General features: G+C 44.1%; 1 protein-coding gene across 1 annotated transcript in view; it reads right to left on the bottom strand.

The window, feature by feature from the left end:
• Nucleotides 1-27,358, bottom strand: part of LOC141165455 (alpha-2,8-sialyltransferase 8F-like) — a 589,715-nt gene that overhangs the window by 257,953 nt on the left and 304,404 nt on the right. Inside the window, exon 3 of the mRNA XM_073651052.1 lies at nucleotides 22,380-22,466. Within this exon, the coding sequence (XP_073507153.1) occupies nucleotides 22,380-22,466 (87 nt within the window). The remainder of the gene's footprint in view (nucleotides 1-22,379; nucleotides 22,467-27,358) is intronic.

Raw genomic sequence — 27,358 nt, 5'->3', positions numbered from 1 at the left:
TCTTGTACATAGGAGCAGTATTATAGTAGTTATATTCTTGTACATAGGGAGAAGTATTATAGTAGTTATATTCTTGTACATAGGGGCAGTATTATAGTAGTTATATTCTTGTACATAGGGGGCAGTATTATAGTAGTTATATTCTTGTACATAGGGGCAGTATTATAGTAGTTATATTCTTGTACATAGGAGCAGTATTATAGTAGTTATATTCTAATACATAGGAGGGAGTATTATAGTAGTTATATTCTTGTACATAGGAGCAGTATTATAGTAGTTATATTCTAATACATAGGAGTAGTATTAGAGTAGCTATATTCTTGTACATAGGGGACAGTATTATAGTAGTTATATTCTTGTACATAGGGGCAGTATTATAGTAGTTATATTCTTGTACATAGGGGGCAGTATTATAGTAGTTATATTCTTGTACATAGGAGCAGTATTATAGTAGTTATATTCTAATACATAGGATGGAGTATTATAGTAGATATATTCTTGTATATAGGGGGCAGTATTATAGTAGTTATATTATTGTGCATAGGGGCAGTGTTATAGTAGTTATATTCTTGTACATGGGGGGCAGTGCTATAGTAGTTATATTCTTGTACATGGGGGCAGTGCTATAGTAGTTATATTCTTGTACATGGGGGGCAGTATTATAGTAGTTATATTCTTGTACATAGGGGGCAGTATTATAGTAGTTATATTCTTGCACATAGGGAGCAGTATTATAGTAGTTATATTCTTGTACATAGGGGAGAGTATTATAGTAGTTATATTTTTGTACATAGGAGCAGAATTATAGTAGTTATATTCTTGTACATAGGGGGTAGTATTATATTAGTTATATTATTGTACAAAGGAGCAGTGTTACAGTAGTTATATTCTTGTATATAGGGGTAGTATTATAGTAGTTATATTCTTGTACATAGGGGGTAGTATTATAGTAGTAATATTCTTGTACATAGGGGCAGTATTATAGTAGTTATATTCTTGTACATAGGGGACAGTATTATAGTAGTTATTTTCTTGTACATAGGGGGCATTATTATAGCAGTTATATTCTTGTACATAGAGAGCAGTATTATACTAGTTATATTCTTGTACATAGGAGCAGTATTATCGTAGTTATACTATTGTACAAAGGAGCAGTATTATAGTAGTTATACTCTTGTACATAGGAGCAGTATTATAGTAGTTATATTCTTGTACATAGGGAGCAGTATTATAGTACTTATATTCTTGTACATAGGGGGCATTATTATAGCAGTTATATTCTTGTACATAGAGAGCCGTACTATAGTAGTTATATTATTGTGCATAGGAGCAGTATTATAGTAGTTATATTCTTGTACATAGGGGACAGTATTATAGTAGTTATACCCTTGTACATAGGAGCAGTATTATAGTAGTTATATTCTTGTACATAGGGGACAGTATTATAGTAGTTATACCCTTGTACATAGGAGCAGTATTATAGTAGTTATATTCTTGTACATAGGAGCAGTATTATAGTAGTTATACTATTGTACAAAGGAGCAGTATTATAGTAGTTATACTCTTGTACATAGGAGCAGTATTATAGTAGTTATATTCTTGTACATAGGGAGCAGTATTATAGTAGTTATATTCTTGTACATAGGGGCATTATTATAGCAGTTATATTCTTGTACATAGAGAGCCGTACTATAGTAGTTATATTATTGTGCATAGGAGCAGTATTATAGTAGTTATACTCTTGTACAAAGGAGAAGTATTATAGTAGTTATACTCTTGTACATAGGAGCAGTATTATAGTAGTTATATTCTTGTACATAGGAGCAGTATTATAGTAGTTATATTCTTGTACATAGGGAGCAGTATTATAGTAGTTATATTCTTGTACATAGGGGGCATTATTATAGTAGTTATATTCTTGTACATAGGGGGTAGTATTATATTAGTTATATTATTGTACAAAGGAGCATTGTTACAGTAGTTATATTCTTGTATATAGGGGTAGTATTATAGTAGTTATATTCTTGTACATAGGGGGTAGTATTATAGTAGTAATATTCTTGTACATAGGGGCAGTATTATAGTAGTTATATTCTTGTACATAGGGGACAGTATTATAGTAGTTATATTCTTGTACATAGGGGGTAGTATTATATTAGTTATATTATTGTACAAAGGAGCAGTGTTACAGTAGTTATATTCTTGTATATAGGGGTAGTATTATAGTAGTTATATTCTTGTACATAGGGGGTAGTATTATAGTAGTAATATTCTTGTACATAGGGGCAGTATTATAGTAGTTATATTCTTGTACATAGGGGACAGTATTATAGTAGTTATATTCTTGTACATAGGGGGCATTATTATAGCAGTTATATTCTTGTACATAGAGAGCAGTATTATACTAGTTATATTCTTGTACATAGGAGCAGTTTTATAGTAGTTATATTCTTGTACATAAGGGGCAGTATTATAGTAGTTATATTCTTGTACATAGGAATAGTATTATAGTAGTTATATTCTTGCACATAGGATCAGTATTATATTAGTTATATTCTTGTACATAGGAGCAGTATTATAGTAGTTATGTTCTTGTACATAGGGGGCAGTATTAAAGCAGTTATATTCTTGTACATAGAGAGCAGTATTATACTAGTTATATTCTTGTACATAGGAGCAGTATTGTAGTAGTTATATTCTTGTACATAAGAGCAGTATTATAGTAGTTATATTCTTGTACATAGGAGCAGTATTATAGTAGTAATATTCTTGTACATAGGAGCAGTATTATAGTAGTTATATTCTTGTACTTAGGAGCAGTATTATAGTAGTTATACTCTTGTACATAGGGGGCAGTATTATAGTAGTTATATTCTTGTACATAGGAGCAGTATTACAGTAGTTATATTCTTGTACATAGGAGCAGTATTATAGTAGTTGTATTCTTGTACATAGGAGCAGTATTACAGTAGTTATATTCTTGTATAGGGGGCAGTATTAAAGCAGTTATATTCTTGTACATATAGAGCAATATTATACTAGTTATATTCTTGTACATAGGAGCAGTATTACAGTAGTTATATTTTTGTACATAGGGGGTAGCATTATAGGAGTTATATTCTTGTACACAGGGGGCAGTATTATAGTACTTATATACTTGTACATAGGAGCAGTATTATAGTAGTTATATTCTTTTACATAGGGGGCAGTATTATAGTAGTTATATTTTTGTACAAAGGGGGCAGTATTATAGTAGTTATATTCTTGTACATAGGAGCAGTATTATAGTAGTTATATTCCTGTACATAGGAGCAGTATTAAAGTTGTTATATCGTTGTGCATAGGGGGCAGTATTATAGTAGTTGTATTCTTGTACATAGGGGGCAGTATTATAGTAGTTATATTCTGGTACATAGGAGCAGTATTATAGTAGATATATTCTTGTACATAGGAATAGTATTATAGTAGTTATATTCTTGTATATAGGAGGCAGTATTATAGTAGTTATAATCTTGTACATAGGAACAGTATTATAGTAGTTATATTCTTGTACATAGGGGCAGTATTATAGTAGTTTATTCTTGTACATAAGGGACAGTATTATAGTAGTTATATTCTTGTACTTAGAGGCAGTATTATATTAGTTATATTCTTGTACATATGGGGCAGTATTATAGTAGTTATATTCTTGTACAAATGGGCAGTATTATAGTAGTTATATTCTTTTACATAGGGGACAGTATTATAGTAGTTATATTCTTGTACATAGGGGGCAGTATTATAGTAGTTATATTCTTGTACATAGGAGCAGTATTATAGTAGTTATATTCTTGTACAAAGGGGCAGTATTATAGTTGTTATATTCTTGTACATAGGAGCAGTATTATAGTAGTTATATTCTTGTACATCGGAGCAGTATTATAGTAGTTATATTCTTGTACATAGGGGCAGTATTATAGTAGTTATATTCTTGTACATAGGGGGCAGTATTATAATAGTAATATTCTTGTACACAAGGGGCAGTATAATATTAGTTATATTCTTGTACATAGGTGACAGTATTATATTAGTCATATTCTTGTACATAGGGGCAGTATTATAGTTGTTATATTTTTGTACATAGGGGGCAGTAGTATAGTAGTTATATTCTTTTACTATGGGAAGTATTATTGTAGCTATATTCTTGTACATAGGGGCAGTATTATAGTAGTTATATTCTTGTACATAGGAGCAGTATTATAGTAATTATATTCTTCTACATAGGGAGCAGTATTATAGTAGTTATATTCTTTTACATAGTGGGCAGTATTATAGTAGTTATATCCTTGTACATAGTGGGCAGTATTATAGTAGTTGTATTCTTGTACATAGGGGGCAGTATTATGGAAGTTATATTCTTGAACATAGGAGCAGTATTATAGTAGTTATATTCTTGTACATAGGGGGCAGTATTATAGTAGTTATATTCTTGAACATAGGAGCAGTATTATAGTAGTTATATTCTTGTACATAGGGGGCAGTATTATAGTAGTTATATTCTTGTACATAGAGACTTGAACCTTGTCCTTGAACATGGTCTTGTTAGCTAATATTCTGTAATTTCACATCATCTGATCTCAGCTTAACATTACATTGTCACTGTTATATTTTATGGCTTTATCTTTGCTTGTTCCTAATAAACAGTAATAAAAAAATGATTATTTTCTATCTTATTGCAATAAATGACTGTAATATTGTTATGCACACGCCCGGGCTAAGCGGCGTGTGCGTGTGATTGTAGTGATTCCACTGGACCGTGCCGGAGAGTGAATGCCTGGAGGGGCGTGACTAAGTATTCACCCGATCCGACCAGGGTCGCACGACGGCATACGACGCCAGTGCACCAAGGAGGAACCGAGCAGAGGGACCAGGTGCTACTCCAGGACAGACCCCGGACACGGCTGTTGACCCACACAGGGGAATACAGGAACAGGCTGGTAGGCTGGCACACAGACTGGTGGGTACAGGCAGGCACGACTGGTATGCAGGCAGGCGGGTATGCAGGCAGGGGGGTAAAGGCAAGCACAGCTAGAGTGCAGACAGGGAGGCACTAGCAGGTAGGAACACAGGCGGGATAGGACCCAGTACACACCGGGACTCAGGAACAATACAGGCAGAGGGTTACAGGCAAGCACAGCTAGAGTGCAGACAAGGCTGAGCAGGGCAGGACAGGACTGCCGGAGCAGCGGGCAGAAGCAGGGCAGGACAGGACTGCCGGAGCAGCGGGCAGAAGCAGGGCAGGACAGGACTGCCAGAGCAGCGGGCAGAAGCAGGGCAGGACAGGACTCTGTTCACACGGAACAGACAGGAAGGGAAAGACAGAGCCAGACACCCACAGGGTACTTGCAGTGAAGTAGCGAGTGGACCACAAACTCACAAACGGGAGTACAGAGACAACAGGCAGGAGTTAGGTACGAGTTCAGACTCTGCAGAAAAAGGAAGGGAACGGACATAGAGGCAAAACAGGTAAAGCATAGGAGAGAGTTCAGACTGGAACTGAGTGTACGGAGGAGACCGACACTGCAGCGGGATACAGGAGCGGGTCTGGGAATACTGCCCCCAGAGAGGCGGGACGAACAGGCAAGGAGCGTGTTCAGACAGGACAGACAAGATACAGGAGCGGGTCTAGGTAATCGGCCCCTAGAAGGCGGGAGGAACAGGCTAGGAGCGTGTTCAGACAGGACAGACAAGATACACAGAAAGGACTCAGTTCAGACACGGGAACTAATACCGCAAAGCAGGAGACATACAGGACTCAGTTCAGACACGGGAGCTGATACCGCAAAGCAGGAGACATACAGGACACAGTTCAGACACGGGAGCTGATACCGCAAAGCAGGAGACATACAGGACTAAGTTCAGACAGGCCTGGAAATACAGCCTCCAGGAAAGGCAGACAAGGAAACAAAGACGGGACCTGGCACCTTCAGAATGCAAGCACACACTGAAGGAAACACTATGCTAAGGCAGGGATAGAAGGGAGCTGCTGAGCTATATACCAAGTGTCAGACAGCAATAGGCTGAGGACGCACAAGGGGTGTGACCCACAGCAGGTACAAAAAGCAGGAAGTGATCGGGCGCCGCCCTTAAGCAGCAGAGACAGACACAAACAGACAGCATGGAGGGAAGCCAGAGAGACACTCTGGACAGGAGATCAAGTGCGCTCTCTTGCACAGTGGGAGATGGACCACCATGCAAGGACGCCGCCAGGTATGTTACAGTACCTCCCCCCTTACGCCCCCTCTTCTTCAGGCCTGCCAGAATCTTCCGCAGGGAATTCGAGGACCAGTCGTTCACTGGGTTGGAGGGGGACAGAGACTTGAGGGTAATCTCTGCTTCGAGGTACATCTTGTCAAGCTCACAGGAAAAAATAGACGGGTTATCAGGTACATAATGAGGAAAAGTCACTGTCTCTTTGTTATCTGGTGGTACCCCGGAGGATTCAGGAAACAACTGGAGGTCCTCCGCCGGGTCAGAAGAGTGCAGAGGCTCAGAGAAAACAACTGCTTCAGAGTACACTAGGTCGGACTCACTGGAGGAAGCAGGCGAGGTATCGGGTACCGAGTATAGGAAAGTCTCTGTCCATTCACCACCAGGTGGCACCCCGAAGGGTTCTGAACACAACTGGAGGTCCTCCGCCTGGTCGGAGGGGTGTAGAGACTCGGGAGTAACCTCTGCTTCGGAGTACACTAGGTTGGACTCACTGGACGAAGCGAGCGAGGTATCAGGTACAGGATATAGGAAAGTCTCTGTCCATTCACCACCAGGTGGCCCCCCGAAGGATTCTGAACACAACTGGAGGTCCTCCGCCTGGTCGGAGGGGTGTAGAGACTCAGGAGTAACCTCTGCTTCGGAGTACACTAGGTTGGACTCACTGGACGAAGCGAGCGAGGTATCAGGTACAGAGTATAGGAAAGTCTCTGTCCATTCACCACCAGGTGGCACCCCGAAGGATTCTGAACACAACTGGAGGTCCTCCGCCTGGTCGGAGGGGTGTAGAGACTCAGGAGTAACCTCTGCTTCGGAGTACACTAGGTTGGACTCACTGGACGAAGCGAGCGAGGTATCAGGTACAGAGTATAGGAGAGTCTCTGTCCTTTCGCTACCAGGTAGCACCCCGAAGGGTTCAGGAGACAACTGGAGATCCTCCGCCTGGTCGGAGGGGTGTAGAGACTCGGAGGTAACTACCACTTTGGGGTACCCATTGTCAGGCTCACAGGACGAAGCGGACAAAGTATTGAGTACCGGGTGTAGAGAAGTCTCTCTCCATTTGACATCGAGTGGTATCCCGGAGGATTCAGGAGGCAACAGGGGATCCTCCGCCAGGTAGTAGAGGTGCACAGACTCAGAGGTAACCACAGCTTTGGAGCATCCTTGGACATGCACACCGGTTAAAGAGAGAGAAGCATCTGATGCCGGGTGCAGGAAGTTCTCCTGTGTGGAGTCTGGATGGGCAGAAGTCTCTTCGGGCAGGAGAACTGGTGCACTACCCACGCACACTACCCATTGGGGTTTCTCCGGGATACAGGGAGATGAAGCTTCAGTAGGGACTTCAAGGTTGGGGTCAGGAGGTCTCAGGGAGGACAGGCCCTGGCGTGACGGCTTGCCTCTAAGTCTAGCACGTCTGGACTGCCTCTTGAGGTTGAGAGAAGTATTCCGGAAAGCGTAGTCACCCAGAGAGGATTCTGGGTGGGCAGTAGTCTCATTGGGCTGGAGGACTATTGCGCTACCCACACACATTACCCATTGGGGCTGCTCCGGGATATTGGGAAGTGAAGCTTCAGCAGGAGCCTCCGGGTTAGGATCATCGAAGACCATTAGAAAGGCCACCAGGAAGGCCATTAGGTCCCGGAGGATCGGATCCTGTGTTTCATATAGGGGGTTGATCCATTCCAAGGCATCACCCGCCAGGTAAGACATCATAAAGGCCACTTTAGCCCAATCGGAAGGAAAATAAAGAGGGTAGGCCTTAAAGTGTAGCATGCATTGCTCCACAAATGCACGACACTGTCTTGGATCCCCATAGTAACGTGGCGGATCCGCAGGAACGAGAGCTGATAGATCCATCTGGACGGTGCGTAATTCGCCTGGAACTCAGCTAAGGGAAAAAAAATTTATTTATTTATTTTAATGCATATATTCGCTGGAAAACTTCTCAGAGGGCGAAGGCCGTGGGGCTCAACGGGAACCATGGCCTGAGCATGCTGTTATGCACACGCCCGGGCTAAGCGGCGTGTGCGTGTGATTGTAGTGATTCCACTGGACCGTGCCGGAGAGTGAATGCCTGGAGGGGCGTGACTAAGTATTCACCCGATCCGACCAGGGTCGCACGATGGCATACGACGCCAGTGCACCAAGGAGGAACCGAGCAGAGGGACCAGGTGCTACTCCAGGACAGACCCCGGACACGGCTGTTGACCCACACAGGGGAATACAGGAACAGGCTGGTAGGCTGGCACACAGACTGGTGGGTACAGGCAGGCACGACTGGTATGCAGGCAGGCGGGTATGCAGGCAGGGGGGTAAAGGCAAGCACAGCTAGAGTGCAGACAGGGAGGCACTAGCAGGTAGGAACACAGGCGGGATAGGACCCAGTACACACCGGGACTCAGGAACAATACAGGCAGAGGGTTACAGGCAAGCACAGCTAGAGTGCAGACAAGGCTGAGCAGGGCAGGACAGGACTGCCGGAGCAGCGGGCAGAAGCAGGGCAGGACAGGACTGCCGGAGCAGCGGGCAGAAGCAGGGCAGGACAGGACTGCCAGAGCAGCGGGCAGAAGCAGGGCAGGACAGGACTCTGTTCACACGGAACAGACAGGAAGGGAAAGACAGAGCCAGACACCCACAGGGTACTTGCAGTGAAGTAGCGAGTGGACCACAAACTCACAAACGGGAGTACAGAGACAACAGGCAGGAGTTAGGTACGAGTTCAGACTCTGCAGAAAAAGGAAGGGAACGGATAGAGGCAAAACAGGTAAAGCATAGGAGAGAGTTCAGACTGGAACTGAGTGTACGGAGGAGACTGACACTGCAGCGGGATACAGGAGCGGGTCTGGGAATACTGCCCCCAGAGAGGCGGGACGAACAGGCAAGGAGCGTGTTCAGACAGGACAGACAAGATACAGGAGCGGGTCTAGGTAATCGGCCCCTAGAAGGCGGGAGGAACAGGCTAGGAGCGTGTTCAGACAGGACAGACAAGATACACAGAAAGGACTCAGTTCAGACACGGGAACTAATACCGCAAAGCAGGAGACATACAGGACTCAGTTCAGACACGGGAGCTGATACCGCAAAGCAGGAGACATACAGGACACAGTTCAGACACGGGAGCTGATACCGCAAAGCAGGAGACATACAGGACTAAGTTCAGACAGGCCTGGAAATACAGCCTCCAGGAAAGGCAGACAAGGAAACAAAGACGGGACCTGGCACCTTCAGAATGCAAGCACACACTGAAGGAAACACTATGCTCAGGCAGGGATAGAAGGGAGCTGCTGAGCTATATACCAAGTGTCAGACAGCAATAGGCTGAGGACGCACAAGGGGTGTGACCCACAGCAGGTACAAAAAGCAGGAAGTGATCGGGCGCCGCCCTTAAGCAGCAGAGACAGACACAAACAGACAGCATGGAGGGAAGCCAGAGAGACACTCTGGACAGGAGATCAAGTGCGCTCTCTTGCACAGTGGGAGATGGACCACCATGCAAGGACGCCGCCAGGTATGTTACAAATATAAGTTTCTGATTGTTGTCATCGGTCTCTTCTTTTGGCTGCTTTGGGTGACTACGTTTCATTGAATTCTTATCTTATCTAGGACGGAGTGTTTGTTATAAGGTCCACAATTACTACTGTATATAAGGGAGCGACCATTTCCCGATCAGTAGTGAAGTGATACAAATGGAGCAATAAAATGGCATTGAATGACATCAGATACTAGTCCTGAGTGGCCCGTTTTCCGCTCGGCAGTGATCCCGCTCTGAATGTGTCTGTTCCTTCTCTGGCAACAGAGATGTTAAAAATGTTAAGGTCATGTAGAACTTAAATCTATTTTTTGGGGGGATCTTATTAGTGTTTTCTCCATAAACGAGACAATATTTTTCTTTCATTTTGGGGTTAAACGAATTGATTGTGGCATTATTTTTCATTGATAGCCCCGGCACATTGCATGCACGGTACTCCCCTCAATTAAAAATGTACAACCCTCTCAAAACAAAAATTTATGGCTAATGTGTAGGCCGACTATATTGTAACCCAGAAAATTGTATTTTGGCCAAATTTATATTGCACCATTCAACCTCCTGTCCTGTAACCCAAGGGGACACTCAAATGTCACTAGGAATGGGACAATGGATGTAGTCATCTCCACCGGCTCACATTCATGAAATCAACATTGACTTTATGTAAAATCACAAAACTGAAAGAAAGGAACGAGATGGCTTTCCCAGATTAGGTGAGAACCTGCAGCCACTCAACGTTGAAGGAACTTGTCATCGTTGGATCATCTCTTACTGAACACTCAACCGAAACATTTCATGATGGTGAATATCAAACTGTTCAGCGAGGGCTCAAGGAAATACTAAAAGGGACTCTAATTGCCTGGATATATTGTAATATGTGTGAAGAAAAAATCCACAGACATGAAACCAGGTGATCACAGCCTGAGGAACAGCAGAAGAGCACCAGAAGTTGTGGACACGCGTTCTGATGTATTTCATCCATAATTGTCACTATGTAGTCACTGTCCATTAGACATGAACTGTTTGATTCCCACTGCGCTGATCCATTTTCTTGTCTGTTCGTCATGACAGTCGGACCAGGGCAGTCTTCACTTTTTGCAGTTTGGATGCTTCTTGCGTCTAGTCAGTAGACCTCACGTCACATGATGATGTGTATTGTATTTCGAGGTCATGGATCCTAATGAGCAACAGAGGCGCCCAGGACGGAAAATTGACCTGAGTCGGCTGCTACAAGAGACCAGACTGGAAGCAGGACCGGGGCATCATAAATTAAATTGCTCATATCTACTGTCTGTTTGTCTCAATAAATATTATTGATGTAGCTCCCTTATGGCCATAAGACTTTTCACCCCCTGCAACCCCATGTTAAACCCTCATGGGGGGAGAGAAGACCAAGACTCGAGCTCTCAATGGACACCTGGTGGAAGCTAGGAGCAAGACAGGCTCTCCCTAACCTTTCATGAGGGAAGAGTGGCTTTCCTTAAACCTGGCTGTGGTATTTCATGTCCATAGGGATGGGAAGAGGTTTGTTGGGTGTCCTTTTCCTCATAGAAAAAGCTTATGGTAGAACACATCATTATGAACTTTTTGTGTGGGTTGCTAATGTCATTTTGCGCTGGCTTGAAGAAAATCACAATTTAAAAAAGAAAATTGTTAGATCATATTTAGATTACTTTACTACAGCTCCATAATGGGTAGGACCTTCATATGGCAGCCATAGACTTTTTCAGAATAATACTTTCCAACTTCATATGCCTAAAACAGCATAAAAGCTCTTAAAAATTTGCATTTTCTGTTCAAGAAATATTCTTCTCTAGAAGAACCATAAAAGCATCGTGAGGCGGCACTTTGCCTTTGTTGTATGGCTCTGGCAAAGTTTGAAGGTATCTCTTGCTGCCTTTGCTCCATTCTAATAGACCAGTAACGCTTCAGATGTGGCCACCAGATCTCCATAGTGGTCCTGTGTCTATACTCGACTTGTGCTTTGGTCTGGAGCTAGGTCATAAGCACCAACACATTTCAGCTGAACTAAAGCTCTTGGCCATATCAATTACATTTTCTGAAGATGTATTTTTCCCTTTACAAAACCTGTGGTTGGCAACTTTATCAACTGGGCAAGATCATGCAGTTGAGAAAAAGTGGCCAATTGTCTACACAACTTGTTTTCAGATGGATGTTCCCTTACTTGCTGATAGCGAAAGCTCCAACACAGATACAATCTAAAATAAATACCATTATAGTTGAATTTCAATGTTTTGCAGACATGACTAGAAGAACAATGAATGTCATGTCAGTATCAAACCCAATCATCATCAGTTTCAGATCTGTGGCCAGTAAAACAGAGTATATATATATATTATACAAAGGCTCCGCTGACCCAGAAAGATTGATTTATTTATAGGAGAGAATAACTTTGACAGATTTGCATAATTGGGGAACTTCCAAATTCAAGGTCATAAAATTGTCACCTAGACATAAGGGAAATATCGGAATCGATTACTTTTGAAAGGAGAAACCAAACTACAGGAACATTTATTGTCCTCCACAATTCATGCAAACAATGACATCTAGAAAACAGAAATTCTTGGATTCTTTATAGACTGATCTTGAAGATCTCACATTATTTGTATCAGGGGATCCCTTAGGAATCACCTGATGCCTTTTACATTGCAGTAAAGTTTTTACACCCCAAGTACCAGGACCCAGTTGAGACTACGATTTCTTCTCTGCCCCCAAAAGCTGAAGTACATTGAATTGTGTCCTCTCATGGGCAAGTACTCAAACCACACATTGAGGTTGATCCCCCAATAACAACATGGTTGCTATTTTTTGCCTTTCGGAATCCACATCAGAATAAGAAAATTGAGCGATATAAGCGACTTTATATGACATCTTGTCATCAGCGCTGGACAAGCACGGGGCTGCAATTTCACTGCCAACCTTGTGGGGTTTTCTCATGTGTTGGTGGATCAAGTATACAAGAATTATATAATCGAAGGAAACCATCCAGAGTAAGGAGATTCAATGGAAGTGAAAGGTGTCAGAGGAGGATGCGAAGAATCTTCTGATGAACAGGGGGTTCAGTCAAGAAAACCACACCTAAATACATTGCTGGTGACCAAATGTATAAGTTATTGATTCTTAAATGGACTATATCCACACATGACTTTTTCAAGCACCATTACTGTCAATGGGAAACCGAAAGACAACTCAAGAGAGTACAGGATTGAAATCATTAAGAAGTAGAAAAGCATTTCCTGGTCAGATAAATCCAGATTTCAGTGGCTCTATGCTTATGGTATGGACAAGCACCATGAATGGATGAACCCATCCTGTCATGCTATAGAAGGAGAAATGTTGGGGGCATGATGGAGGTGGATTAATGATATGAGAGAAGGCTTTCGTTGCACATGCTGGTTCCACTGATGGACCTTCCTATCAGGCTGTTAGAGGTGGAGCAATTTTAATGGAGCACTGCCAGTGAAGCCTGGCTGCTCCTAAAAGGGCTTCCAGGCACATGCTTTGTGCAAGACACTCCATTTAGCAGATCCAAGGGGAACCCTGTCCTGCACCCTTTAACAACTATATGGGAATCTTGACTTTTGCAAGGCATCCTGGGTTGTGTCCATGGACTGGCTGCTGGATTGAATTTTATTTTGCAAGTGGAAGGAGCCCCAATGAGCTCAAAATTCTCATCTTCGCTTGCTATCCTATACATGGCTTGGTGGGAAGAGTTATATAGTTTCAATTTATCCAACCCATTTTTTAACAGCATTGTCTGGTACGGACGATATGTCGACGACTTGCTCATCGTTTGATCTCAATTTGAAATTTACATGTTGTCCTCCCAGTAACTCTATATTCCTTTTCTTGACTTACACCTTCAGGGTAATTCTGCCATCAAGAAAGTTCATGCTTCACTTTTTAAAAAGGAAGTTTCTGGTAATACCATTACATTGGTTCTAGCTGCCATCCAAATCACACCACTAAATCCATCCCTTATGGAGAGCTTGTGCGAGCCAAACGTATATGTTCAGATGAAAGTACATTCAATACAGAAAGGGAAGAGATATTAAGAGATAGGGGATATAATGTGTCTAGCATAAATTTAGTGTATAATGCACGTGTATAATAACAAATGTAAACCCAGTAAACTGTCTTCTTACCCCGTCACCTTCTCTAAATCTTTTAGTTTTCAATTCAATCAGATCAAAGCTCTCAAAATATTTACCGGGTATAAGCCAAGACGACATCCTGAGAAATATTCTGGACAGTGGGTGTCGTTATGTTGCACACCCGGGACGGTCTCTTGGAGATAGCCTTTCCCCCAGTTTATTCAAAGAACATTCATCCAGTGGTAACTGGCTCCCTCAGAAAGGCTTTTTCAATTGCGCAGGTAATTTGTGTAATGTCTGCGATTTTTCTTTAAATGAAAAAACGTCATTCTCATTACCTGGTGCCACCCACATGGTAGATGCATTTATCACCTGTGACTCGCACCATGTCATATACTGCACCATTAGGAAGCTTAAAAGGCGTATTGCCGAATATGTAACAAATGTCAGAAATAAATGAAGCTCTTACTCGGGGCAGCCAAGCACTTTGTTAATGCACAACGGGGATATTTCTCATTTTACATTTTATGGAATTGAAAAAGTAAGGTGCCCAAGTAGACGGGTAACTGGCAGAGACATCTAACCACAGGGGAAGCTTTTTGGATACTTACCTACAACAATAAATTTCCAAATGGAATGAACTTCAATTTGTTTTACAATTATTAATCATGTAGATGCCTATATAATGCTGTGTTCTTTCTATTTGCCAAATGTTTTTTTTTTTATTTTTTCGCTGTTATTGATATCTAGTTGGTTACTCTGATCCATGTGTATTCTTGATTTTTAGGTGATTTTAAGGTGATTTATGCAAGGATGTTCCCTATTGGCTGGTTATATCTTTGCTTTTTATTGGTCTTTTGTGCGTGTATTTAAATTTCTGCTGATGTCATTTCCACTATGCTATGACTAAGGGCGTTTAACGCCAGAAACGCATCATATTTAATTGTTTCCTTTCACCGTCTTTGGTTTTTTAATGGATCAACAATAAAGCAAATTATTTTTTAATAATATCAGTGGATGGATGTGCTGAATCCCTTCTACTTACCTGTTGCTGCTGAGTCTGAATATGGCGTCCACCACCTGAGACCGCATGAAACAAATTGTTGGATTCTCCTTTCTCTACTCACCTTGCTTATTGCCCTGATGCGATGCTCCACTTTGGGCAGTGAGTGGTCTGAGGATATGTGCAGCAGGCACTATCCAGTGACATCATCATGCCTGCTGTGCTTACTCAGACACGTAGGCTTAATGGTTGAAAAGGGACCAGCAGAGGCCGATACCATTGGAATTGAGACAGGATCCCCGGACTCACGGGCCCGATGGCGGCCGTGTGGTCTGTGTGATAGCTACAGGTTGATTAGTCACAATGATTGGGGGTAATTGACTTTACAGCTAAACAGAGAAACCTTATTTATTATTTTACTTACTAATATATGGCATATAAATAACCAATACAACTGTATCAGAATAAAGCTCTCAGAATTACATATTATGTCACAGCTGGGAGAGAAAAAATATTACGCAACTTTTATTATATTGGTGTATGTCAGGAAAATATTAATGTCAGGAAAATGTTCTTCCATATTTGCCTGATATAGATGTTCAACCCCTCCTTTATTCCATTTCTGCTCAGCACAAAAGCCCCAATTAACACACGCCTGAGAAATAGGCTACACGAACAAATGCCAGCCAAGGAGTGTTATAACTTCATTTAGAAGCAAGCATCTTGTCCCTGGAAGAGGCAGGGGGTAATTACTGGCAGGGTTGCACTAATTTGTGTGTAACTGGGAAAGTTGCTTTCCCAAGCTTCAAAGAGAGTTTAACAGAGATTTCCAGCCACGTCGACTCCGAAATGAAATATGAAATATTGTGAGTTCCATACGTCTGACAGTAACGGGACCCATATGTTTAGTGACCAAATCAGCCCAGGAATATATATGTAGTTTTCCAGGGCTGCAAGCAAAATCTTGGAGCCATAGCGCAAAAACACCAGAATAGCAGACTGCAGATATGCGATGTGCGGTCTCTAACTAAAGATAAAATCATAAAGGAAAAAATGGCGTCATTTGCACGCTTCTGCAATCAACGAGCAATGAGTTATCGCAAAAGTTAGTGTTTTAAATAAAAATGTACAGGCTGGAGACCACCTCACATGATGTCACCTCAAGGGGCTTGTGGCCAGATCTCCCCTTAGGTATAAGAGAACTCATGGCCAGTACCGAAGCACTCATTGCCAGGGGTTATAAGGATTATAAGTAACGGGTCGCGTTCGATAATGCTCAAATCAACTGGGGAGCCCCTCCTCCACCTATGCTGATTCGTCCCTGCGTACTGTATTGTGGAAGTTGTCTTCTTTTATCCTGTTTATTTTACGTAAATGCCTACGTATTTTAATGTCTCCTTTGTAACATCCTTGCATATATTTTTCCTAAACACTGCCTCCCTTTTGGATTAAATATAAAATTTAATAGTTCTGTTTCTTTTGTTCAGTAATCGTTCCCTTCCCCAAAGCCATATACGCTACCAAAACGCAGGCGTCCAGTAAGGCCTGTATTATATTTCAAACTTGGCCGGTGGTGACAGAGAATAATAAAAATTTGGCTATTGTGAAGCTGACAGTAACAGTACGGAGGGCGTTAAACACGGATTCCAAGCTTTAGGACCCAAAGGTGTGTCGCCATACGCTCACTGGTCGTTTACTGATACCTACGCAGCGAGTAGTCTGGATCGCATGCTCGCGACTCCGGACGAAATACTGACAGCGTGACGGCAACGGCATGATCTCCCCGGTATCGTCCCTGTGTTGGAATCTCCCTGACAGTGTAAAATAGGAATGTAGCCTGAGTGCAATCAATAGAAGGTACAGAGCCTCATAAATAAGATAACTGTGGGAAAATAAAAATAAATCCAACAATCATTAAGGGTGTAATCATAGGAAATAAAGTAATAACAATATACAGTGCCTAGATAAAGTCTTCATACCCCGTGAACCTTTCCACATTTTTTTTTGTTACACCCAAAAACTTAAATGTATTCTATTGGGAACTTATGTGATACCCAAACTAAGTAGCAAGTATTTGAGCTGAACACCCCCTCTGAGATTAGGGTATATGCAGAACTTTCTGCACCATTTCTGCATCTCTTGGCAGGAAAAATGCAGCTGCAAAAATGCGCATTTTTGCCAAGTTTTTGATGTGATTTTGCAGGTGTTTTTTCACCTTTGTTTTTCTAGCCTTTTTGGACAGCAATGAATGTTATAGATATAAATAGATATAGACAGTCAGACACATAGACATACAGACAGAAATATAGACATAAAATGACACAACCCCTAGACATATTATAAAATTGCACCCTGTGGAGCTCATTGGACAGCTTTTACTGATTAAATAAATAAATGAATGAATGAATGAAAAAAATGATGTGCAAAGGTAGAGCAGACAGAGCTCATATTATCAGGCTAGGAAGGTCCATGGTGATTGGGCCCCTCCCAGCCTAACAATACCAGCACATGAGACGCACCAATTCTGGCACTTCGTCTCAGCTCTCTCTGATTGCCCTGGTTTGTTGGCAATCGGTGTAATGGGTCTTGGGGTTGATGTCAGCTTTGAATTGTTCAAAATCACAGGTGACATCAAGCCCTGGGGTTAGTAATGGAGAGATGTCTATCAGACTCCCCCATTACTAACCCAGTAAGTAAAAGGAGAACACACACAAAAAAATCTTTATTTTCACAAACACTCTTCCACATTCACCAGTTATTTAAAAAAAAAAAGTTCTCACACAGGTCCGACGTAGTCCACCGAACCGACTTAGTCCACCGAATCCGACATAGTCCACCGAATCCGACAAACTCCACAAAATAGAAACCCGAAAAACATAAAAAAAGAGAAATAAAAACACACTGTCACTTATTCATCAATTTATTAGAATAAATGCTCCCACGCAGCTCAGACATAGTCCACCGAATGTGACGTAGTCCAGAGCACAGAGTGACCAGGAAGGTCTGAAGAGCGGTGACGTTACTGACATTACTGATGTCACCGCTCCTCAGAGGCGCGGGGTCTTGTGCAGCGTAGTGTGCGCCGGGTGTGGCTGCTGCTAAAGCCTATGGGGTCTCAGAACGAGTCTCCATAGGCTTTGGATGATTCGGGGTACGTCGTGGGAAGCGCTGGATTATGTTGGACTTGGTTGGGAACTTTTTTTTTAGAAATTAGTGAACCAGGGAAAGAGTTGGGGAGCTTTTATTTGAATATAATAAGATTTTTTTGTGTGTGTTTTCTTATTACTTACTGGGTAAGTAATGGAGTGTGTGATAGACACCTCTCTAATGCTAACCCCAGGGCTTGATGTCAGCTGTGTTTTTGGACAATTCACAGCTGACATCAACCCCCAACTACCATTAACCCGAATGCCAGTGCAAGAAGAGCCAAGGCGAAGAGCTTCTGAGGCGGCTTTGTGCTGATATTTTTATGCTGGGAAGGGTCCAGTAACCATGATCCTTCCCGTCCTGCTAATATCAGCTCAGAGCTGTCTGCTTTACCTTTGCTGGTTAAAAAAATGGGAGGGGATCCCACGTCAATTTTTTTAATTAATTAATTTATTTAATCATAAAAAGCTGTCCAACGAGCTCCACAGGGTGCAATTTTATAATATGTCGGGGGGTTATGCAATTATATGTTTATATGTCTGTCACACTGTCTATATGTATGTCTGTCTGTCTATATGTCTATATGTCTGTCTGTATGTCTACATGTCTGTCTGTCTGTATGTCTGTCTACATATCTGTCTAGTGTCTATATGTCTGTCTATATGTCTATATGTCTGTCTGTATGTCTACATGTCTGTCTGTCTGTATGTCTGTCTACATATCTGTCTAGTGTCTATATGTCTGTCTATATGTCTATATGTCTGTCTATATGTCTGTATGTCTATATGTCTGTCTATATGTCTGTCTATATGTCTGTATGTCTACATGTCTGTTGCTCTGTCTATATGTCTATCTGTCTATATGTCTGTCTGTCTATGTCTGTCTATATGTCTGTCTGTATGTCTATATGTCTGTATGTCTATATGTCTGTCTATATGTCTGTCTATATGTCTGTATGTCTATATGTCTGTCTGTATGTGTATATGTCTGTATGTCTATATGTCTGTCTGTATGTCTATATGTCTGTATGTCTATATGTCTGTCTGTATGTCTATATGTCTGTCTGTATGTCTATATGTCTGTCTGTCTATATGTCTGTCTGTATGTCTATATGTCTGTCTGTCTATATGTCTGTCTGTCTATATGTCTGTATGTCTATATGTCTGTCTGTATGTGTATATGTCTGTATGTCTATATGTCTGTCTATATGTCTGTCTGTATGTCTGTCTGTATGTCTACATGTCTGTTGCTCTGTCTATATGTCTGTCTGTCTATATGTCTGTCTGTCTATGTCTGTCTATATGTCTGTCTGTCTATATGTCTGTATGTCTACATGTCTGTCTGTCTATAAGTCTGTATGTCTACATATCGGTCTATATGTCTGTCTATATGTCTGTCTGTATGTCTGTCTGTATGTCTACATGTCTGTTGCTCTGTCTATATGTCTGTCTGTCTATATGTCTGTCTGTCTATATGTCTGTCTGTCTATGTCTGTCTACATGTCTGTCTGTCTATATGTCTGTATGTCTACATATCGGTCTATATGTCTGTCTGTCTGTCTATATGTCTGTATGTCTACATGTCTGTCTGTCTGTCTGTCTATATGTCTGTATGTCTACATATCGGTCTATATGTCTGTATGTCTATATGTCTGTCTGTCTGTCTATATGTCTGTCTGTCTGTCTGTCTATATGTCTGTATGTCTATATGTCTGTCTGTATGTCTGTGTGTCTATATGTCTGTCTATATGTCTGTCTGTCTGTCTGTCTATATGTCTGTCTGTCTATATGTCTGTATGTCTATATGTCTGTATGTCTATATGTCTGTCTGTCTGTCTATATGTCTGTCTGTCTGTCTATATGTCTGTATGTCTATATGTCTGTCTGTATGTCTGTGTGTCTATATGTCTGTCTATATGTCTGTCTGTCTGTCTGTCTATATGTCTGTATGTCTATATGTCTGTATGTCTATATGTCTGTCTGTTTATATGTCTGTCTGTCTATATGTCTGTCTGTATGCCTGTATGTCTATATGTCTGTCTATATGTCTGTCTATATGTCTGTCTGTCCGTCTGTCTGTCTATATGTCTGTATGTCTGTCTGTCTATATGTCTGTCTATATGTCTGTCTGTCTGTCTATATGTCTGTCTATATGTCTGTATGTCTACATATCTGTCTCTATGTCTGTCTATATGTCTGTCTGTCCGTATGCTTACATGTCTGTCTGTCTGTCTATATCTATCTCTATTTATTATCTATCTCTACAGATACGACAGAAAAAAAGAGACTTTCTTCTTCAACGATTAATGTAAAAATCCTTTAGTGGTAGTAAATCAAGTTGAAGGGGCGCCCCCTGCTGTGTGGTGTGTGCGGGGGAGGGGGCAGAGATGGGCGCCCCCTGCTGTGTGGTGTGTGCGGGGGAGGGGGCAGAGATGGGCGCCCCCTGCTGTGTGGTGTGTGCGGGGGAGGGGGCAGAGAGGGGCGCCCCCTGCTGTGTGGTGTGTGCGGGGGAGGGGGCAGAGAGGGGCGCCCCCTGCTGTGTGGTGTGTGCGGGGGCAGAGAGGGGCGCCCCCTGCTGTGTGGTGTGTGCGGGGGAGGGGGCAGAGAGGGGCGCCCCCTGCTGTGTGGTGTGTGCGGGGGAGGGGGCAGAGATGGGCGCCCCCTGCTGTGTGGTGTGTGCGGGGGAGGGGGCAGAGATGGGCGCCCCCTGCTGTGTGGTGTGTGCGGGGGAGGGGGCAGAGATGGGCGCCCCCTGCTGTGTGGTGTGTGCGGGGGAGGGGGCAGAGATGGGCGCCCCCTGCTGTGTGGTGTGTGCGGGGGAGAGGGCAGAGAGGGGCGCCCCCTGCTGTGTGGTGTGTGCGGGGGAGGGGGCAGAGATGGGCGCCCCCTGCTGTGTGGTGTGTGCGGGGGAGGGGGCAGAGATGGGCGCCCCCTGCTGTGTGGTGTGTGCGGGGGAGGGGGCAGAGAGGGGCGCCCCCTGCTGTGTGGTGTGTGCGGGGGAGAGGGCAGAGAGGGGCGCCCCCTGCTGTGTGGTGTGTGCGGGGGAGGGGGCAGAGATGGGCGCCCCCTGCTGTGTGGTGTGTGCGGGGGAGGGGGCAGAGATGGGCGCCCCCTGCTGTGTGGTGTGTGCGGGGGAGGGGGCAGAGAGGGGCGCCCCCTGCTGTGTGGTGTGTGCGGGGGAGGGGGCAGAGAGGGGCGCCCCCTGCTGTGTGGTGTGTGCGGGGGAGGGGGCAGAGAGGGGCGCCCCCTGCTGTGTGGTGTGTGCGGGGGAGGGGGCAGAGAGGGGCGCCCCCTGCTGTGTGGTGTGTGCGGGGGAGGGGGCAGAGATGGGCGCCCCCTGCTGTGTGGTGTGTGCGGGGGAGGGGGCAGAGATGGGCGCCCCCTGCTGTGTGGTGTGTGCGGGGGAGAGGGCAGAGAGGGGCGCCCCCTGTACATATTCAGCCATCTAACAACAGAAAAGAGGGGAACGGGTAGGATGGAAATATCAGACCCAGGAAACAATCTAGAAGCATTGTTCTCAATGGTAACTAAACTTTTCAACAAAATTCCATCCATTTATACCTGAAGACCTGGATCAATCCACCGCATGGGTTGTAAATATAAGATGGGAAGGTATACACACATAGAATATACATAACATGAAATAATGGAAGGTCGTGTGCTCATAGAGTAAGTAGATCTACCACATGCATCATATTATATATATATAGTGACAGTATGGGAGTCTCACAGCGGGAGAGCTCAGCCAGTCCCAAGTCAGTCGAGGATAGGCCTGGCCAGTAGTGCAGTGGATCTTCACCCACTGTGTAAACTCAGGCCATGGACCCCACTGACCAGTTGGGACCAAAATACCCCAAATAAAATGTACAAGGATGAGTAGGCTCTTTCTCAGCATGAGCATCAAGACCAGCAGATGCAGGCAATATCTGCACCCACCATCATTAGACCACTCATCCAATGACTGGCATAAAAAGTAATGATAAATTGCCTACAAGCTTTAGCGGAAATGCACATGGTTGGGGTTTTATTATCAAAGTCAACTCTAAACTGAAAGGGGTTATGTTGATGAGATACCAAGGCCCTGACCACGAATCCAGTTTAGGATATTACAGTCCCCTTTACTAACTTACTAGTTATAGACCTTAAACATTTAAACTCCTAATAGTTGGAAATGATGATTCCAGTAGTGATATGGCTACCAAAGAAGCATGGTGGACCAGTGCTGTGGTACTCAGAAGGATCAATAGCAAATATAGGTCTTTTTTTTTCTTTTTTTTACATCTGAACACCCCCATGATCTGCTATTTCATAATTTGCAGCTCCATAATCTCTGTACTTACTGTTTCAGGTCACGCGCTGTCTGGTTTCCTTTCCAAGGACATCTTTGTAGAGCGTTAATCAATGTATAAAACTTAGATGTGTCCAATCTAAAGGAAAAAAATATTACTATGAGATGTATTTATGGAAACTTTCATCAAAAATACATATCCTTTGTTCTGGCTAGTTATTATGGTCTACAGAGATAGAGTCTACCAGTGTAAGACATACGAAATATATGTAGACATATGTGTAGGTTTTTGGGCCACGCTCTTCAGTTTGATGCTTCATCATCTCATGTGTTGGTTCTTCTGTCGCTGGTCGTGCAAAAAGTAAGTCGCAGATAAGTAGTTATTTTTCCGTGACTTATTGTTGCACGATACATGTCACTGTGTAACCCCAGCCTTAGTCAGGTCTCAGCTAGCAGCAACTTCCCCGCTTTGTCATATGATCCCTGGCGTGCAATTTTCACAGGTGTAAAAAATTAAACCAAGGTGTCTCACACTTTTATGTGCTGCCTATTCACATCCCAACAGAACATGAAATTTTCCATCAGGACGTGATCAGGCATGTTGTGATTGTCTCCTGGATAGTGGTATTGGGACTCTCTACATCAGGTGCCAACGCACTTACATCTTCTTCTGGCACTTGCCGACAGTAAACAAGCCTATAGGCAAGGCTTTTTGGCTTGAGATCATAATTAATAAATCATTGAGATAAATGAATCATAAAATAATGAAAACTTAATCTACAACTGTCCCCCGTGCACTGCCATCTGCTACTTATCAGGTCTTTCTGAATTTATAAACTTCTTCCTTTTCTGTGTTTTTCCCAGAGCAGACAAGCAGATCAACGTGGTGAACTCTTTAAGGCCCACAACCAACTACCAACTTATGAAGAACAGAAAGAGGGACAGATTATGCTATGCATGCATATTTTAGCCACACCCCAATCCACGCCCATTTACCATTTCTTTCTCCCCTGGCAGGAGGAGTTTTCAGAGGGGTGTTGGCAGTGAGGGACATTTGACGGCCGAGACTGTAGGGTGTAGACCCAAGTTTGGGACGGCCTGATGTATCCGGGATGGATAGGACCAGAGATAAGCAGATGGATTCCCAGGTCTCTAGTCAGTGCTACCTGGCGGCTGTATAGGAGGCCGTGAATCTCTAACCTTCCAGCGTCCCCGGCAGCTTTTGATCACACAGGGCAGCACAACGTCATCTGTGCGTCCTGCTCATCTCTAGTTGGGACTAGTGTTGAGCCACCCCCATAGTGTTCGAGTTCGGTTCGGTTCGTCGAACACCCTTGTGTTCGCCGAACTGTTCGTCAAAATTTTCGTCGAACACCTTCGAACACCGTTAAAACCAATGGCAGGCAAACAAAAACACATAGAAACACATAGAAAACACCTTCAAAGGTGTCCAAAAGCTGACAAACTTCTCAGAAGACATAACTAACACATGGAAAAGTGACAAGTACATATAGTCATGCGAAAAGAAAAGAGGTGGAGGAGTAAAAGGAGGGGGAGACACAGATATAGGCATGTCATGCCCTTCTAAAATCCAAAAAGTGAGAAGCCGACACGGCCAGTCCATTCCTGCCCGTGCCACCTCCGTGTCGCTGGGTTTGTGCCAGAGCCGCGGGGGACCCTGGCAGTCAGCCCCCCTCTCCCAATACTGGTGCCTGTCCGCTGGTGGGTCGAGCGAGCCCCCCTGTGGTGGAGGCAGCTCTAAGCTTTTTAATTTAAATTGTCTCTCTAATTTGAGTGAATACACTTTAAATCCATTTACAAGGATCTATTGGAGGGCAAGTCTCATGCCAGCAGCCGCGTAATTCCAGCTCCAGTAGCGTCCACTAAAGCTGCTGCAGTTAAAAAGCTTTTTTAAGGATCGAGATCAGCGGTCCACCGCAAGGCGTCCTACCGCCAGTCCCAGCCCCTATGCCTTGGGGTGCCTCCCGATGCTCTTCACTGAGTATCCTGTGGTCCTGAAGCATTTCCTTTGAAAAAATTAAGTCTCCAAACTACAGGTGGTGTAGCTTGCTTAACAGCTGGGATAATCTGCTGACTAGCAGACACTGCTACTAGGCGCAAAGTATTTCCTGGGCTAGATGCAGTTAAAAAATTGTAATTAGATACTCTCGTTGGATGCTGAGAAAGCATTCCATAGAGTCTCCTGGCACGCCATATATTATTCTCTTAAAAAGCTTGGGGTAGGGGTCTAGGGGACCCTTTTATAGCCAAAATCACGGCCCTGTAAAGCAATACGTCACCTAGGCTGAAGATAAATGGAACTGTAGCACCCCGAGGGCTCGGTTGCTACAGAGGTATTGCACCTCACCCAGAGGTGTGATATCTCACTCTCAGGTAAGGATGGAGTATGGATCAGGACCCCGACACCTGCATGCATTACACCACATTGCAGTGGGGCAGGGCGACCAATATGCCAATGAGATGGGCACGACAGTCCCTGTCCCTGGCTGGAGTAGAGGGAGGGAACACCAAGGAAGGGGAACCCTGTAGTGTAGGAGCAGGGAGGAAGCAGTTCCTGGGTGCATTGAAAAGGGAGTATAAAAGGTGGGCACCATCTTAGTTCAGTGCAGAGAAGTCTGAGCAGAAGTGACAGGGACCAGGGGCTCTGCATGAGCTCTGCTCCGGAGGCGGGCCTAGTAACAGAGGCCCAGGCGTGGAAGAGGGAGAAGGAAGGAAGAGGAGCGGAGAAGGCTCCAGGAACGAGGAACGAAGGGATCCCAGGGGTGCGGACGGGTGAGTCGCCACCGCACGCCCGAATCCACCTGCGTGGAGGGGTCAGGCCAAAGGGGGAGACCGGTCCCCGAAACTAGTGGGGCCGGAAATGACCCTCAGCTAGAAACCGGAGGCTGTGACATTTTATGTGGCGCAGCCCCTCGCTACACCCGCTAGGAAGGCACCACATAGGGTCAGGGAAACTGGCGCCATATTTACCAAGAGGAGGACCGAGGCAGCCGGACAGAAGCGTTGGTAAGAAAGGCCAGACAAAGGACACACGAAGGGGGTCCTGTGAAGCGCTCCAAAGTTATCTGGGAGTGGCCTGAGCCCCTCACCTGGTGAGCACAGTACGACGTGGGAAGCCGTTACCTGCAGAAGTGATCTGGATGATAAGAACTGTGAGTAAAGGCCCTGGACTGCATCACTGACTCCGTGTCATTAGTGCTGCTGCCCTGCACCATCACCCCCATCCTCCGCATACACTTCCCTGAGGCTATACTCCTCCCGTGGGGAGTTATGCTACGCTCTGCTGCACCCACAACACCAGCCTCAGCGGTCTGCCCTGGAGCGGCGGTTCACTCTGACCGCAATCCACGGGTGGCGTAGTCGGACATTTAAACATCAAAACCACATAAATAGTTCTGCCACTAGTTTGACCGCCCTGAGCCACGGAACCGGGTCGCCGCCACGGAGACCACAAGCACCAGCATCCACCAAAAAGGGTCCGGCTCCGGGTGTCCCAAGGCCCAGGGGGCAAGTCAGAACATTTTCATCACCTTTCATAATCACCAATGGGATAAGGCAGGGATGTCCTCTGTCCCCTCTCTTATACATCCTAGTGACAGAGCACTTGGTCTCATCAATTCGCCATAACCCCAATATTAGGTGGATTGAGGTGGGAGGCACCGAGTACAAGTGCTCTCTATTTGCTGATGATGTCCTAGTATATATCACTCAATCACATATATCCATCCATGCTGTTATGGCTGAAATAGATCACTTTGTTACATGGTCAAATTTTAAAATCAATGCAGCGAAGTCTGAGGCCCTCGATGTCTCCCTCCCCAAATCCATATAGGATTCCATCCAGTCCAACTTTCCCTTTGCCTGGCCCTCACAGGGTATCAAATACTTAGGAATTCCTATTCATAGAGACCTCTCCCATCTATGTTATTTAAATTTTGGGCCCTTTATTGAACAACTCCATACAGACCACGGTTGGCAAGTTAGAACTGTAAGATTCACTACGTGAACCACTGGTGTTTTGTGGAAAAGCACATGTACACTGTGTTCCAAATTATTGTGCAAAAAGTGTTTAGGAGTGATAAGGGAAGAATTTGTTTGTTTGTCAGTTAAACTCATTGATGGTGACGTGTGTCAGGGCTCTTTATATCACTGTAAGCAATTGCAGACACCTGTGCTAATTAGTTTGGCAGGTGTGTCCAATGAAAGGCAAGACTACTTAAGAAGACTGTCTCACATTATTAAGCAGCCTACATTTTCTGCCAAAATGGGAAAGAAAAAGGATGTGTCGGCTGCTGAGAAGCAACAAATTGTGGAGTGTTTAGTTCAAGGCATGACTACATTCAACATTGGCAAGACACTTCATCCTGATCATCGCACAATCAAGAAGTATGTAGCTGATTCACAGTACACATGTGTGCGTGCTGATAAGGGCAAATTGAGGACTCTTTCCTACAGGCAATTACGTCAGGTTAAAAGAGCAGCGGCAAAAAAGCCTTGTCATAGCAGCAGACAAGTTTTTGCAGCTGCTGGTACCTCCAACGTCCTCCGAACAACAAGATGCAGGGTCCTTCAGAGGTTTGCAGCTGTGCGTAAGCCATCCTGTCGACCTCCACTATCCACTTCACACAAGCAGAAAGTGCTCCAGTGGGCCAAACAATACATGAATACTGACTTCAAAACTGTTTTGTTCACGGATGAGTGCCGTGCAACGCTCGATGGTCCAGATGGATGGAGTGGAGGATGGCTGGTTGATGGACACCCCACGCAAACACGGCTACAGCGCCAACAAGCAGGAGGTGGAGTAATGTTTTTGGCTGGAATCATGGGGAGAGAGATTGTCGGCCCCTTTAGGATCCCTGAAGGGGTAAAGATGAACTACATAATGTATGTGGAGTTTCTCAAACAGCACTTCCTGCCATGGTTCAAGAAGATGAACCGTGTATTCCACAGCAAGATCATTTTCATGCATGATAATGCACCGTCTCATGCTGCACATAACACATCTCCACC

The sequence above is a fragment of the Phyllobates terribilis genome, unplaced genomic scaffold, assembly GCF_046119375.1.
Source record: "Phyllobates terribilis strain yellow unplaced genomic scaffold, ASM4611937v1 Scaffold_11__3_contigs__length_659146591, whole genome shotgun sequence".
Classification (NCBI taxonomy): Eukaryota; Metazoa; Chordata; class Amphibia; order Anura; family Dendrobatidae; genus Phyllobates; species Phyllobates terribilis.
The sequence above is the reverse complement of the archived record's forward strand: the minus strand, read 5'-3'. Positions and strand labels throughout refer to the sequence as shown.